We start from the raw sequence: 17,504 nt of genomic DNA on the forward strand, positions 1-17,504 counted from the left end.
TGGCCTTTGTCTCTTTCCAGGACCAGGAGGCCACCTGATCTCTTTGTTCTCCAACACTTTCAATTGGCACCTTTGCAGGGGAGGGACCCAGACCATCAGTTACCAGGAGACAGGGTGTTAGCCATCCTCTGTACAGACAGCATCACACTGGCCCTCTAAGGCTCTGCAACAATCACACACCCTTATCCCACCACCTAGATACTTAAGAAAGGCATAGAGGAAACTGAGGCACCCACACAGTATTCAGAGAAAACATTAAGAACATTCCCACTTCATCACACCATCATGTCTACCTATTTTTTCCTTTCTTTTGGTTTTGGGTACAGTTTCATAACTTGCTATTCATATAGCAGAGCCAATCACATTTTACCTAAGAAGCACATTTCCTATGTGCTATATCAGCTAGCAAGTATGTGGTTAAAAGCAGCAAAGAGTCCTGTGGCACCTTATAGACTAACAGATGTATTGGAGCATGAGCTTTCGTGGGTGAATACCTACTTCGTCAGATGCAAGCTGCTTTAGGCAACGATAAAAACTGGTTATGAAAATAGGTCATGCCTAGAGAGATTTCCATTCCTTTCAAGAGGGCACATTCTAAATTAGTTCAATAAGCTCAAAACCAGGTAAACCTTTTTCATTCCCTTGATGTAACCTGTATGGCATTCTGGGAGCTCTAGGCCTCTTTGGCAACAACACTGATGATAAACTTCAGCCAAAGCCATGATTGTTTTTTGACCTTTCTGAGTAAGTGGATCTGTTAGCAGGAAGAGTACATCTCATTGTTATGTATCCCTGAATCTGGACAGTTCAGTGTGAGTATAGTATCAGAGGGGTAGTCATGTTAGTCTGGATCTGCAAAAGCAGCAAAGAATCCTGTGGCACCTTATAGACTAACAGACATTTTGGAGCATGAGCTTTCGTGGGTGAATATCCACTTCACTGGATGCATGCAGTGGAAATTTTCAGGGGCAGGTATATATATGCAAGCAAGAAGCAAGCTAGAGATAACGAGGTTAGTTCAATCAGGGAGGATGAGGCCATGTTTTAGCAGTTGAGGTGTGAAAACCAAGGGAGGAGAAACTGGTTTCTAGTTGGCAAGCCATTCACAGTCTTTGTTTAATCCTGAGCTGATGGTATCAAATTTGCAGATGAACTGAAGCTCAGCAGTTTCTCTTTGAAGTCTGGTCCTGAAGTTTTTTTGCTGCAGGATGGCCACCTTAAGATCTGCTATTGTGTGGCCAGGGAGGTTGAAGCGTTCTCCTACAGGTTTTTGTATATTGCCATTCCTAATATCTGATTTGTGTCCATTTATCCTTTTCCGTACAGACTGTCCAGTTTGGCCAATGTACATTGGTGGACATGCAGGTGAATGAACCGGTGATGGTGTGGCTGATCTGGTTAGGTCCTGTGATGGTGTCGCTGGTGTAGATATGTGGGCAGAGTTGGCATTGAGGTTTGTTGCATGGATTGGTTCCTGAGCTAGAGTTACTATGGTGCAATGTGCAGTTACTGGTGAGAATATGCTTCAGGTTGGCAAGTTGTCCGTGGGCGAGGACTGGCCTGCCACCCAGGGCCTGTGAAAGTGTGGGATCATTGTCCAGGATGGGTTGTAGATCCCTGACGATGCGTTAGAGGGGTTTTAGCTGGGGACTGTATGCGATGGCCAGTGGAGTCCTGTTGGTTTCTTTCTTGGGTTTGTCTTGCAGTAGGAGGCTTCTGGGTACACGTCTTGCTCTGTTGATCTGTTTCCTTATTTCCTCATGCGGGTATTGTAGTTTTGAAAATGGTTGGTGGAGATTTTGTAGGTGTTGGTCTCTGTCTGAGGAGTTAGAACGGATGCGGTTGTACCTCAGTGCTTGGCTGTAGACAATGGATCGTGTGATGTGCCCAGGATGGAAGCTGGAGGCATGAAGGTAGGCATAGCAGTTGGTAGGTTTTCGGTATAGGGTGGTGTTAATGTGACCATCACTTATTTGCACCGTGGTGTCTAGGAAGTGGACCTCCCGTGTTGATTGGTCCAGGCTGAGGTTGATGGTGGGGTGGAAGCTGTTGAAATCGTGGTGGAATTTTTCCAGAGTCTCCTTCTCACCTTTACTTCTACCACAAAAACAGTAGACAACCAGAACAGATCATAGAGCACTGGAGTACTGTGCTTCATTGCATGATACTCTGCTTTAATGACTGAGCTGCTGATTTCTACACTGACCTCAGTTTCCAAGTGGGTTTAAGGTATAACCCATATAGGCTATGTCTATACTAGCACTTTTGTCAGTAAAGCTTTTGTTGGTCAGGGTGTGAAAAACACACATCCCTGCCTGACATAAGTTACACTGACAGACACACCAGTATGGACAGCGCTATGTCGGTGGGCAAGCAGGTACCGCTGCTTATTGAGGGTGGCTTAATTGTGCTGACGGGAGAGCTCTCTCCTGTTGGCATAGAGAGGCTACACGGGAGACCTTACAGCAGAGCAGCTGCAGCCATACAGCTGCGCCACTATACGATCTGTAGTGTAGACATAGCCATAGTGTGTGCTGAGGTAGTCTAATCTCAAGGTGACAAAGGCCTGGATGACAGCTGCAAGATCTACATTCAGAGAAACAGTCTTAACCTCCTGGCCATATGTAAATGTAAAAGTCCTTGCTCTTGCCTGATGGCTGTTGCCTTGCTACTACCTGACCTCCTGGAAACACTTAATCTAATCAGACCCCTACATTGCAAATTTGAACTAATATTGGACACACATTTCATGAAGAAGCAGAAATTATATCCTTCAGTTGCTTCCTCAGACAACCAACAACACCTCAGTCCTGTTTGGACAGAACCTCAGCCATGCACCAGTCTCAGCCAAAGGAGTTATGCTTGTCTACTCTCATATTACCATGGCTCCTCAGCAGTGGCATGGCACTTGGAGAGTTCTTCCACTGAGGCTTCAAGAGCCACAGGATGGCTTGTGTACATTTTTAATAGGAAATATAAGTTAGTGTGTTCACATTCACTAAAATAGCACTCAATGACAGGGCAATTAGGGATGGCCAAATGGTCTGAACTTTTCTTGTGTGAGAATACTTAGTCAAATTCTGAATTGTTTGCAGCCCTTGTGGCTTGCTTTTCTGTGAGCATTGATACAATGGTTTTCTGTTTACAAATATTTGGGGAATAGTTTATATAAATGCACATATGTAAACAGGCATGTTTGCCTCATCAGTGTTGGCATTGGTATGTATTTGTTGTCTTTGTAGGGAAGTGAGGGTGGTAGAAGGTGAAGAGAGACTAATGTGAAAAAGTGAGGTAAAAAATAAAACTGATCTTTAGGAGCAGCTATGCTCCCACCCCCCGATTTCAGCCTGTGCTGTACACTGCACTGTGGCTGCTGCTGGTTGCCAATATGGAGTTCTAAAGTTAGCACCATAGGAATCTCCAGATCTTCTACAGCTCCCTGTGGCTTTCTGCACTAGTGCCCTCTCCTTCCACCTCCAACCTGTCACCAACCAATCACGTAAAAAACAGTACTATTTGACCTTGGGGACCAGTTGCCCACACTGCCTATCAAATACCCAGAGGCCAAAGTATGCTGTAAAAAGTTTGATATTCAGAATTGTTTTGTAAATAGTAAGGGGTTTGTAGCTGCTGGAGCAAAGTTCATTGCACATTCTAGAGGCTCCTTGCATTCCTCCATTCTACTCCCACAAACTCCCTGTGAGCCACCATCCTACACCCCTCTATTTCAGGAACTCCCTGCAACTCCCTCAATTGCCCCTCTGGTGGTAGGGTTGTGTGTACTCCTTGTCACGGAGTCACCGGGCGATGCTCTGGAACTGCTCCCCACCAAGCCAGTCAGGATTTTGGGGAGCCTTCTCTCCCTTGGAGCAGACTTGTTCAGGGCAAGAAGCTCACAGGTCTTCACCTCCTGGGTCTCTCCTTGGAGCATTCAGCATCCTCTGCCCCTCCGTGTGCTTCCCACAGCGAGCCTGCCCTAGCGGGGTCCTGGGGAAGCCACAGGTCCTGCACCCCCACTTTGCAGTCAGACGTGACTTAGCCAGCCAGTAACACAGAGGTTTATTCGATGACAGGAACAGGGTCTAAAACAGAGCTTGTAGATACAGCGAACTGGACCCCTCAGCCGGGTCCATTCTGGGGGCAGTGAGCCAGACCCCCCACGTCTGCACTTCACTCCTCGACCCCAGCCAGCTCCAGACTAACAACCCCTCCCAGCCCCTCCTCTCTGCTCAGCTCCTTTCCCGGGCCAGGAGGTCACCTGATCCCTTTGTCTCCAACACCTTCAGCTGGCACCTTTGCAGAGGAGGGGCCCAGGCCATCAGTTGCTAGGAGACAGAGTTCCAGGCATTTAGGTGCACTGGCCCTTGCTCTGCCAGATACTTAAGAACTGCCATGGGGACACTGAGGCACCAACACAGTATTTAGAGAAAACATTAAGAACATTCCTAGTTCGTCACACTCCTCAATTCCTTCCTGTCAGTGGCTCTATGCCACCAATTTCCATTCCATTCTCCCTACACCCTAAGCCAGGGGCTCTCTGTGTACCACTTTCTCCATACCATGGTCTCCCACTCCCATTTGCTAGGGTTTCAGTGTGCCCTCTTCTACAGCAGGATCCCCCTTCTCCCTTGCATGTGTGCACCTCTGTTCCCCATTCTCCCTGCATAGCAGGGGCTCTGAGTGTGCACATTTAGCCCATATCCCCACTTTTGCCCAGGGAGTATGTCCCCCTGTTACCTCTTCCCCCACATAGCCTTTATGTTCGGGGCTGTATATGTCCACCTTTCCCCATTCTTCTCATCACCCCACCATTCAGGATGTTCACATGTTCACCACTATTGGGAGGCTGGGTAGAGCAGAGTTAGGAGTATTGTTCTGCTGGCAGATGTTAATGGGTGTCATCAAACAACTCTTCGATGAACAGACAGTTACAGAGGTGCTTGAGTCCGTAGCTGTGATAAACAGATTACAGGGATGCCATGTCTCCCATTTTCTCCCTTTCAGTTTTTCCAATCTCCCTCCTTTTCCCAACCCTGAATCAATAGGGTTCTGCTCACTGATGCCTAGAGTATTCTCAGTAATTTTGGAATTGGTTAGATATGAAGTCCAACAGTTCTCATGTTGTAGATAAACACAAATGCCATCAAAGTGGGTGTAAGGCCTTGCAAGCTGTGCCAAAGAGTGATCTGTGCATCACAAACTGAAATGGGCTGTGTTTGCTGGGGATAAATTGTTCACATAGAGTGGCTGAGACAACTCTTGTGCTTAAGGCAAGAATTTTGTGAGCACCTGCCTGGAGTGTGACTGTTATTTACTCATTTCCATTGTGCCTCTCTTCCTAGCATCTCAGCACTTCAGCTACAGAGACTAAAACAAGAACAAACAAAATCTGTTTTGAATGTTGAGGCTCTTCCTTTTCCACTTCCTCTCAGTAGTGGTACTTGCTTCAGTGATATCACCCAGCCACAGGCAGAAGCCCTTCTCTGTGTTGGCATCAGGGAGTTGTTGTTAAACAGGGTAGAATATTAGATAGCTAGATAATAGTCATGCTGCCTAATGTTAGGGCTCTCTCCCATATCTGGCCATTGCCACGGAATCCTCTGATACCCTGATTTGGGGAGCTGACCTTCCAAACCTCAGAGTTTAAAATGGGACAAAGGAAATGGGAGAGCCACATTTTTTTCCTCACCATCTTTCCATTTTCAACCAGCAACAATGAGACTCGACCTGTCACCACCACTGCTGCCCCAGTGCCCCACTTTGAGCAGTGGCTCACCACAGTGTCTGCACTGCAGGCAAATGGGTTGTTCTGTACCTGCAGATTTATTTCCATCCGTCCAGATGCTTACCTAGCCGATAGTGTTTCAGGTAGCTGTGCATTTCCCAGGGAAATTCTGTGTAGACATGCATCTGAGGAAGTGGGTATTCACCCACGAAAGCTCATGCTCCAAAACGTCTGTTAGTCTATAAGGTGCCACAGGATTCTTTGCTGCTTTTACAGATCCAGACGAACACGGCTACCCCTCTGATACTTGTGTCCTAAGTATTATTCATTAATTATTATGATGGTGCCTTGCAAGGCATTCTGAGCTAATTAGTAGGTTTTTTTATCTTGACTCATTAATTGGCGTGGCCTCTGACTCAGATCCCTAGTTACTGATGTGATGGCTGCTGCTTTGTAATTAGAGGAGGAAGCTGTTGCTAATTCTGAGGTCATTTCTCTTGTTCCTCTTCCTTTACACTGGGGGTTAATGGCTTGGGTGGTTAGGGATAATTCCCTTAAAATTAGGAGCCTAACTCAAGCCTTAAATGTCACTGTTCCATCATCACTTGTTTGCCAAGACCTGATCTCAGGGCTCTTCATTTCTACAGGGGTGCAAAATTTGAGAAGCAGAGCTGTACCCTTCCCAATCCACTGTGAAAGAAGTGGGGAAGCACAGGACCCTGGCCTCCTTCATATCACACACCCTCCGGGGATATGGGAATTCTGACTGGCCCAGCCTTCACCTGGCCAGCACTGTCTGTGAAGGATGTAGGAAGTAGGGTGACCAGATGTCCCAATTTTATAGGGACAGTCCTGATTTTTGGGTCTTTTTCTTATATTGGCTCTTATTACCCCCCCTACCACCCCGTCCCGATTTTTCACATTTGCTGTCTCGTCACCTTGGTAGGAAGTGCTGGGCTCTTTACTTAGATTTAGGAGTATGTGAGGGTATTAACTGCTACAAGAAATCACAGTGCCTCTAACTCAGGCCTTGGCAGGTACAAGCATTTTTTTTAATAGATTTTCGCCATTCTCTTGGCTGTGGAAATCAGGTATTCTGGATCTCCTAGAAACATCCTACGGGCCACCTGGCACAGCTGGATATTTCACTGGTACAGTTTAAACTTGCCACCCATGCAGAGGTTGGATATTTTTCATAGTCAAAACAAATTTAAAAAATTTTAAGACTAGCTGAATTTGCTACCTGCAATAACTCTAAATGAGCAGGGCTGAGGCACGAGCTCATTGTGCATGCTGTGAAAGCAATAAAATTTAATTAATACCTTGAAGAGCAAATATCTCAGTTCCTACCTGAACACCAAGGGTTAAAGAGCAGTACAAAGTGCCCCAGGAACTTGGAGGAGACCTTGTTGCCAGAGGTGATCTGGAGGCTCAGTTTGTAACGTCCAATGACTGCATTAGCTGGGCTGGATATTGAGAAATTCATGTAGCTGGACTCACTGGGTCCTTGAACTGCAGTCCAGCCACTAGCCCCCGCCTCAGAGAGGTTAAAGATGGCCTTGGTGTGATGTGCCTCAGAAGGGGCTGGCCCTGGCAGAGAGAACAACAAACAGCAGTGTTTACTAAGAATGGGTATTTGTTTGTGGGTCATAGACAGAGGTCCACACTGATACAAATCTCAGACTTACCATGAGCACATTAGAGACACACTGTTACAAAAGTGAAATGAGTGAGGGGAAAGAACTTGTCTCTGAATGGGATGAGAGGGATGCTGAAATGGGGAAAGATTAATCCTCTGTGAGGGAGGATTAGTAGGGTATCTGTAGGAGTTACCTATTTCTGTGACGAATGCTAAGTTGTCCCCTGTCTGAAGTGTCCTGTTGAACCACAGGGTGATCATGAAGACTTGCCCTCTCCTCACAGTCAGATCTGCATGGGTATGTCTGTCAGTATGGTGTGCGCTAGTGTTGGCTTTAGGATGCCAGCTGATTTGTGTTGGTGTGAGATCTGTAAAATAAGAGAGAAGAGCTGAAGAAATAGCCAGTATATTTAATTCCCAGAGGCAGAAGTCAGTCACTGGCAGCAGGGACCTCCTTGAGGCTGGAGAAGTCACAGGTGCAGGGATTTTGCTGCTGGACGATTGTTGGACTGAAGGGAAGACTGTTTAGTACCTTACCTAAGCTCAATGCTTAATGAGGGCTTGAAGAGCTTGTTGTGTTGGGTTCTGTTACATTCATCTCACATGATATAACAAGCTTCCACATTTCATATAATGAAGTCATTAAAAGAAAAGTATTGCTATTTCATTATCACACTTTACAAGGATGGGCAGATGGGATTTCAGACAAGGCAGCAGAAATTAGAGTGGACACTAGTCCCTGAAGTGCTAGGAATCTGTCTAACTGGGGTAAAAAGGCGGACAGGATAATGGACCGTCAATATTAAAAATGAAGGAAGGGTTAGTGGGGTATAACAAGGAGTAATAAGATTACATAAAAAGGTTGAATTTAGAACATAATTTAGGCTGAATAGCTGGGAAAACTTGACAGGCTGCAGAATAGTCTCCTGAGGGAAACCTAGGATTTTTAAAAACTGGGTTGGACAGATTTCTTTCATCTCTCTCATTAGAATATGAAGTCCTCTTCTTAGGACTCAATTCACTATTGCCCTCCACCTTGAATAGCCATTTACACTAGTGCAAAGTAGGTAAAAAATTCTATGATTCAGATTGTTAGTATTTTACACACACTTTGCACTTGTATAAATGATTACACAAGGTTAGGGTTGTTATAAACAGATAGCTAAGGGTAAATGTCTCTTTTAACTGTAAAGGGTTAACAAACAGGGACCCAAACACCTGACCACAGGACCAATCAGGAAACAAGATACTTTAAAATCTCGGTGGAGGGAAGCCTTTGTTTGTGTTTTTTGGGTTTGGCTTTGTTCTCTCTGGGCTCTGAGAGTGACCACATGTACCTACAGGCTCTGTAATCTTCTATTCCAATTTTGTGAGTACAAATGTAGAAAGGTGATGTAGTCTTTTTATTTGTTTTCCTTTATTTGCAATTGTGTAGTTTGCTGGAAGTATTTTAAATTATATTTGCTGGGGAGAGGCTTCTTTTTAGTTTCTATAAGCTGACAGACCCTGTAATTTTTTACCATCTAAATTGCAGAGATAGACCTTTTACTTTTTCTTTCTTTTTATTAAAAGTTTTGCTTTTAAGACCTGTCTGATTTTTTCCCCTTGTTGAGGCTCAAGGGAATTGAGTCTGTACTTAACAGGGAAGGAGAAGGGAGGGGAAGGGTGGAATCCCTTTGTTTTAGATTCACGGAGCTTGAATCTGGATTGCCTCTGGGGGAAGGTATCATTCCTCTCTGTGTGGTGATTCAAGGAGTTGAATCACGGTGATCTCCTAGTGTACGCAGGATGGGAAAGAGCTGGGAGGAGGAAAGGAGGGGGAAGGGAAATGGTTTATTCCTCTTTGTTGTGAGACTCAAGGAATTTGGGTCTTGGGGTCCCCAGGGAAGGTTTTGGGGGAGACCAGAGTCTATCAGGCGCTCTACTCTAAGTCCTGATTGGTGGCAGCATTACAGGATCTAAGCTGGTAATTAAGCTTAGAGGAATTCATGCTAGTACCCATATTTTGGACGCTAAGGTCCAGATTTGGGAATTATACTATGACAAGGGTGACCAGACTTCCTGATTTTACCGGGACTGTCTCGATATTTACTTGTTTGTTCTGCGCCCCGACCAATGTTTGGTTGGGACGTGAATTGTCCCAATATTTTGCCCTCCGGCGCACAGATGGAGGAGGCTCCCCACCTCTCCCCAATTTTTCCTATGCTCCGGCGGCTCTTGGTTTTGTTTTTTTTGTTTTTGTTTTTTGCTCCGCCAGCACCCCTCCGCAACCCGATATTTCACGTCTCTCATCTGGTCACCCTACACAAGGTGGATGGCAGCAGTAAGTTGAAACCCTAGTTTCTACATACAAGCTACAGGATCACAAATACACTGACAGTAATAACAAAACAACATTACAATGCAGTGCAATTGTAAATTACAATGCAAAACTGCCCTCTGAAATAAGCAGTTTATACAGACACTTCCAATAAATGCCTCTTAAGAAAACACTTTTAAGGACATGATTAATATGCTGATGAACACTCAGATTGCACATTGGACTCACCTGCCATTCTCTCTCTCTCTCTCTCTCTCTCTCTGTGTATGAACTGTATATATCTTCTACTTAATTCCTCAGGGAAATCTCATCCACATTAATAATAAAGATCAAAGTCTGCTTCTGTCATCTGAAATTCAAGAGAGTTGGGTGAGGTGCTTGGCAGTTGTAACTGATCCCTGTAGACTTGTCAAATATAATTAGCCAGTTCCTATAATTTATGTCAGTTTAATGCCAATTTTCCTGCTTAACATGGGGTGTAACTGTGGGAAGAGATGCTAAACTTGTTTACTCAGAAGAAGTACATTTGCTGAGATACCCATGACAAGTAGGACTTCTTACCGGGAATCCTAGGTAATCCATGATTAAATCACATTTAGGGATGAGGAAATAGAGAGTGGGAGTATCTGAGCCATATAGAACTCAGGGTCACTTCTTGCTTGAAGAGTAACTTCTTTTTTTTTGCTTGTTTAGCTGCAGCAGCAGCAATATATATATATATATATATATATATATATATGTATTGTTTGCAAAAAGCTACTTTCTTTGTAGAATGCTGAATTTTCACCTAGAGCAAGTTTATACCTATTTGCTGGCCTGTCTGAGTTGTATCTGCTCTGGGAATAATTAGAAATTGTCACTCCAATTTTCTGTCTCATATTTGGATAGCACCCATCATTGCAATATGCAACCCCTTCTAAATACAAGGAATAAAGTATTTTTTGTGGGGAAATGGCTCCTGTCAGCTCCAACAGCCTTTTCTCAGCTCTCATTAAAGACTTAACAAGAAAGCTGTCTGGTTTTTAGTTTCAAAAAGTAAAACCTAGTTAAAAACAGAAAAAACCCCAGTAGTTATTTTCCTGGAAAAAGTCATAACTAATGACTAGGTTAGACCTTATTAAAACGATTTCCCAAAACTGTTTTTAGAAATCTCCTTGTTTAAATATCTCCATGGTTGAGAATCTCCCTTAGTGGGAGCCCCAACCTGATGATGTAGATTAGAACTCAGAAAGGCAGAACAATTTGAACATGGAGGAAACCAGGAGGCTTCAAAAATTGAGGGCAGTTTTCTTTATTTATCAGTACTGTATCCTTTAGATCAATAAAAATTAATATTCCTATAAGTTTCAACTGCTGTTTGAAACTTTCTACTTCATCCTCCAAAAAGGAATCAAGTTTCAGCATTCAGGGTAGCCCTCTGGATTTGATTCAGAAAGAGGAACATTGCCCACTCTCCACATCAGGAAGCATGGCTCTCTTGTGACTATTCTGTATCTCCACTGACATTTTGATTTTAAAGGTTGCTCCTTTTGTTGTAAGTGGTCAGAGCCGGGCTGTTCAGACTCTCAAAACTCCCACTGGGAACTCCCTTGAGCTCATTTGATTGCTGCTTATGGAGTTCACTCATTTTTTTTCCCCTCCTCACCTTAGATTCACTCTTCTTTGTATCCACCAGGGCCACAGACTCTGATGTTTACCTGGACCCAACACCTAGCCCTAATAACAAACAGCCATCAACCAGTTCTGATCTTCAGGCACTCATTACTTGAAGTGTAGTGCCTTCACCAGTTTCCATACTGTTTCTGGAACATGACTCTTTTTTTTCAATCTTTCTGGTTGTTACTCACATTGTTCATTAAGTCACATAACATTTTTCTGCCTCAGCTCCACCTCATTGACAACTGTAGAATGCCAACTGTGGTGTTCACCAAGACACTAAAAAACTTTTAAACAAAAAAAAACAACAACCCCCAGCCCCAATCAGAAACAGACAACAGTCATCCCGTACCTTGTCACTCACCACTCTAAAGCATTGGTAGTTGCTTTCTGTAATCCCTCTGGAACACGACTGTCTTCCTACTCACAGTGTTCATTACGTTACAGTCATTTTTCTTACCTCAGCTCCACCCTCTCATTATCAACAATGGTTCAGAGTGTTTTGTTCCTGCTTTCCTCCAGTTGTGGGGCTCTGAAGATGCTGTTCCATGTACCTCTTTCCTTGTTTCATAACTCAGAGAATTTCACCACATCGTTTTACTGCTGCCATTGTAAATTCTATCCAGTCCATCTCCTCTCCCTTTCTGTGTCTCTCCTCTCTCTATCCCTAGATGTTCAATCTTTCTCCTTATTTATTTCCCATACTCTTTGCATTTGTATAAAGACACTCAAGTATGTTAACACTTGTGAAACAGAAGATTAAAAATAAAACAACCCAACTTCTGCCTTACTTTGTGTCTTGGACGTACGTAAGATAAAAGCTCTCCCTTTTCCCCCTATCTTGCCTAGTTTAAAGCTCTTTAAACAAATCTTGCCAGTTGTGAATCCAAGAGGCAATTCTTCTGCTTAAGTGGAGACAAATGCTATGTCTACACTAGAGACCTTACAGCAGCACAGAGAACTCTCCTGTTGGCACAATTAAACCACTCCCAATGAGCGGCGATAGCTGTGTCTTCTTCTGACATAGCGCTGTCCACACCAGCACTTCTTTCAGTGTAACTTACGTCACTGAGGGGTGCGTTTTTCAGACCCCGAGTGATGTAAGTTATACCAACAAAAGTGCTAGTGTAAACATAGCCAAACTGATCTGTAGAGTCATTTCTATATTACAGGAGTCTCCACTACTTCATCAATCTCCAGCTCTCCTCCACAAATGAGTGCACGCTGTCTCCAGTATCAACTCCCCCTTCCCAGTTGCTATTGAAAGTCTCTCTGAATATTCCTTCCATATTCCCAGGTTCTGTTCAGACTGTCTAATCAATCTAGGTATTTATATCACTCCTCGTGGTGGTGCATCTTAATTTTATCCAGTCCTCCTTTACTTTAGTCACTTGTTCCTATAAAGTACAGTGGGCATTCTGAAGGATATACACCACTATTTTTCTCCCCCAGCCTGGTCTGCAGAAAGCAGCACACTATACTATACTGTTCTGTTAATCGGAGTCACAGATATCTTGGGCCAGGATCTTCACTATGGAGTGCACAGCCAGATGTGCTTGAACAGCCCTTCTTCTCAAGGGCATAAAATCTATTGTGGTCGGTGCTTCTGCTATTATTTCGCACTGCTGTAACCTCTTCCATCCAAAGTTCTGAAAACAATTCAGAATAATTAATTAGTCCTCACAATGGTCTAGTGAGGTAAGGAAGCATTATAATATTTACAGAATAGGGAAACTGAGGCATGGGGAGGCTAAATGACTTGCCCAGGGTTACATGGTGAATCTATGGCAGAGCTGGGAATAGAGCAGAGGCCTTCTGACTTCCAGACTTGTGCTTTTAAGCATAAAATAATCTATCCTTGATAAAGTTGGAAGTCGGTATTAATGCCTTTTGAATTTACTGTTCTTTCTGATTGTCATTGTGTCTTTCTTCTCCTCCGTAACTGAGTCACTTGGACTCATCCTGAAGGGTCCTGGTTGTGTCTCCTTTCAAATCCTGTCTCATTTGACTTTGATTTTTTTTCCCACAGTGATTTCATCCATTGTTCAAGTTCCTCCACCCTCTCTTTCATGAAGATACCCAGGTTGCACCTCTGTTTAGTGTAGCCTTGTTACTCATCATTACAAAGAGGAAAGTCATGTGATTTCCACTGCAGATGCCACTCAGTCCTTTGGGGCCATTCAGTATCCCAAATTGAGTTTTTAATTAAAAACTAATCTCTTAATTTGTTGGCAGTGGTAAGTGTCCAGCTCTTTGGCTTCTCAAACTCCCTTGGAACTTCCATTACAGCTCATAAAGGACATGATTCTCCTCTCACTTATGTAATTGATTTCTTAATTGATTTCTGGGTTACACTGGTGTAAGGTGAGTCAGAGCCTTGACAGCTGCCTCTGTTTCACCCACTCATTACTGCTCATGGCTATGGCTACACTGCGATAAATAAAACCCCACAGATGGCCTAGGTCAGCTAAGTTGGGCTCATGCTCTGCAGCTGAAAAATCATGGTATAGACATTTGGGCTCGGGCTGGAGCCCAAGCTCTGAGACCCTGCAAGGGCAGAGGGTCTTGGGCTTGGGCTGGAGCCCAAGCTCTAAATGTCTACACAGCAATTTTTTGGTCCTGGGGCCCAAACCGTGTGAGCCCAAGTCAGCTGATGCGGGCCAGCCATGGATTTTTTAAGCCTGTGTAGACAGACCCTAACTCTGCTGTTCACCTAGTCTACACAGAAGGAGTCCTAGAAATGGACAGTCAGCCCAGTGCTGTAACAAGGGCGAAGCGAGTGAGCCACTTGCATCTGGCACACAAAGTCGAGGGGCGCAGAAAGTGGTGGAGAAAAAAGAAGCCGCTGGCACAGAGATATTTATCACCCAGATTATCTCCCCCACTTGCCACCCCCCCCCCGTGCCTCCCCCAAGTGTACCCCCCGGCCCTGACTTGCTTCTCCCAACCCCTTCCCGGACCCGGAGCAGAGCAGCTCTATGTTGCCTCCCTGCAGCAACTGCTGCCGCAGGATCCTAGTGCCCCACATCTCCCTGCCACGGCAGACTGACTCTGAGCCTGCCCTTCCCTCTCAGACCCTTTCATTTTCCAATGGGACCCTCCAGCAGCACAGGGCTCCCCACACCCACAGCCACTGCTCCTGCCCCGTGCTGGGCAAGGAGGCAGCCCCATCTCTTACTCTCAGTGAGGCTACAGTCAGGGGCAACAGCAGAGGAGGAGGCACATGCAGCACCCCCTGGCACCCACCATGGGGGAGGTGAGGGAGCTTCCTGGACCTGAGAGGGGCCCTAGGAGCACATGCAGTGACAGTGATGGGGGTGAGTGTGCTGCTGGGAGGGGGCAGGAAAGGGGGGCTCCTCTCCCAGAGCTTGCTGCTGCCGGCAGGAAAGGGCTGGGGGGAGTCCTGCTCTCTGGCCTGTGTCCTGGAGTAGCCTGCCTGCATCCCAGACTCATCCCCAGCCCTGCCTCACCCCAGTCCACACCCCCAGTCAGAGCTTTCACCCCCCCACCGCATCCTCACCCCTCTGCTTGAGCCCTGAGCCTCTCCAGCACCCCAAACACCTCATCCCCAGTCCCAGCCAGAGCCCTCACACCCCACACCTCAACCCTCTGCCTGAGCCCCTCCCACACCCCAAATCTCTCATTCCCAGCCCCAGAGCCCTCACTCCTACTCTTGCTCTGAGCCCCTCCCACACTCCAAACCCCTCATCTGCAGCCACACCCCACAGCCCTCATCCCTGCACCCCATCCCTCTGTACCCCTCCCATTCCCAAACTCCCTCCCAGAGCCTGCACCCTGCACCCTAATCCCCTGCCCCAACCTAGGGCCTTTACCCCAGACCTCCTCCCTCCCTCCCCCAAATTCCCTCCCAGAGCCTTGGGTGGGTGGAGTTTGGGTGGAGGTGGGTTCTGGACACCACCAAAATTTCTACAAACCTGCCACTCCTGATCCTGCCCTGCACACCTGAACTCCCAGCATTCTCAGGACACATGCTGATCCCTAGTGGCCACTGCTGATATCCAGCACCTCCCTCCTCTCTTAACCTGTGAGTCCCTCTCTGGATTGGAACTGGACTGGAACCAAAGACCATCTTGGAAGCAGCATTAATCATGAGTTGACCCCCCCCAAATCACAGGCTGTACCACCATCCCGTCATTCATTCTTCAGCAGCAATTCGGCGGCAGGCCCTTCCCTCCGAGAGGGACTGAGGGACCCACCGCTGAATTGCTGCCGAAGAGCCGGCCCTGGGGGAGAGAGCAATTTTATATTCTTGCCTCAGGCCCAAAAATACCTAGTTATGGCTCTGCCAGCCACTTCTTTTCCTAAATCACCAGACTAGATAGAGTATCAGAAGCTGTTCTGGCATTTACATTTGTTTCCACACACTACTTTGTTAGCTAACAGTTAAGGTTACTGATTCAAAGAACATCTGCCAATGTACATGCTATTTAGAAACAAATATTGAAGACATGGAAATCAAGAGCTAAGATTAATTATGCCATTTTTTTGACCTCAAGCTTAACACACCCTTCAGTAAAAACACACCTCAGAATGGAATTTTCTGTCTGAAGAACACCTGAACAAGCTTAACGCCACCCTCTGTTCTTCCCTCTCTAGTTTCTTTTGTACTCAGCAGACAGATGTCTCCCAAAAAGGGATTTAAGTAGTCTAATTTCTGCCTTAGAGCTCTGTACTGCTCAGGAAGTTGATGGGTTTCCATATTTAATACGTTGCCGATAACCTTTCAATACTGGTGTTCCTAGCACTGATCCAGTCTGTAATGATGTAGATTCCAAAATCATTCTCACCTGTAAAATGTGCTGTGATTTATAGTGACCCTTTACATGATTCCTAAAGAGCTGTGTCAATGTTCTGAGAGCGATCAGATAGGCTGAAAAATCATGACATGTCAGAAAACAATTAAAATGTCATTTTTTAATAAATAGCATAGCTACATCTTCAGCTGGACACCTGCCAAATTCTCTGAAAAATATTATTTTCATGCCCTAGTTCAGGTATCCCAATTTGCCCATCAGTCACCCCAGTCTAAAGTTAGGATAAAAACAGGACTTAGAATGAATTTAGACTCCACTGTGGTGTGGTGACTAATATCCCGTCTATTTCTTTTCCACCCATATGCAGAATCCAAGCGCCAGTCTAAATTCTATGCATGCGAGCGGGAAGAGTGGGAGAATTGCTGTCAGAAAGGGAAGCCGTGGAGGAGGAACAGCAAGGGGAAGGGGAGCTCCCTTGCCTCCCAAACTAAGGGAATGACCATAGGAGGAAGGCGAACCCTGCTCCCCACCTGAGAGGAGCAGCAGGAAGACAGGGAGCTTCAGATCCCTTTCCCCTAAGGTTGGGGGAGGAAGAGCAGCAGCAGCTGTGGAGGAAGGTGGGGAGTGGAGGACAAGGGGAGTCTTACAGCCCCCCCTCTCCTCCAGAGGGAGGCAGAAGCAGATGTCTTTTGATGAAAATCTGTGGCAACTGAGCCCATTCTGCCATCTTCTCTGAGTGTGTTGCCCTTTTAGGCTGAGAGTCACCCTACCAGGTTAAAGATGTACATGTTTGATCATCTTCTCAGTTATTTCCCACACTGCTGTCAGGGACCAGGATGTGGATGGCACGGGCTACATTTCAGATTTGGGATGCGGGTGGAAACTTAACTGTGATTTCAGGGGCTACTTAAGCACCTGAAAACTCTAAGGGTTTTTTTTTCTTTTTTTCTTTTTTCTTTTGTAGATAACTTAGAACGGGGGTCAGCAACCTTTCAGAAGTGGTGTGCTGAATCTACATTTATTCACTCTAATTTAAAGTTTTGCGTGCCAGTAATGCATTTTAAAATTTTTAGAAGACCTCTTTCAATAAGCCTATAATATAAAACTAAACTATTGTTGTATGTAAAGTAAATAAGGTTTTTAAAATGTTTAAGAAGCTTCATTTAAAATTAAATTAAAGTGCAGAGCCCCCCCGCCCTGACTGGTGGCCAGGACCTGGGCAGTATGAGTGCCACTGAAAATCAGCTCGCATGCCGCCTTTGGCACGTGTGCCATAGGTTGCCTACCCCTGTTCAAGGTGCTTTTGAAAATCCGACTAGGTGCCTTAAATATCTTTGAAAATCTGACCCTTAGTCTCTCTATGCCTCAGTGCCCTATCTGAACAAAATA

At 45.4% G+C, this 17,504-nt stretch overlaps 1 protein-coding gene across 1 annotated transcript in view; it reads right to left on the reverse strand.

Moving 5' to 3' along the window:
• The window catches only part of LOC127031748 (protein-glutamine gamma-glutamyltransferase E-like), a 28,248-nt gene extending 16,515 nt beyond the window's left edge, over positions 1-11,733 (reverse strand). Inside the window, exons 1-4 of the mRNA XM_050918793.1 lie at positions 11,705-11,733; positions 9,913-10,033; positions 7,559-7,732; positions 7,076-7,315 (exon numbers count right to left, since the gene is read on the reverse strand). Coding sequence (XP_050774750.1) covers positions 7,076-7,315; positions 7,559-7,732; positions 9,913-9,919 — 421 coding nt within the window. The 5' untranslated portion in view covers positions 9,920-10,033; positions 11,705-11,733. The remainder of the gene's footprint in view (positions 1-7,075; positions 7,316-7,558; positions 7,733-9,912; positions 10,034-11,704) is intronic.
• Between the last annotated feature and the right edge of the window lie 5,771 nt (positions 11,734-17,504).

This window comes from Gopherus flavomarginatus, chromosome 11, assembly GCF_025201925.1.
Source record: "Gopherus flavomarginatus isolate rGopFla2 chromosome 11, rGopFla2.mat.asm, whole genome shotgun sequence".
Lineage (NCBI taxonomy): Eukaryota > Metazoa > Chordata > Testudines > Testudinidae > Gopherus > Gopherus flavomarginatus.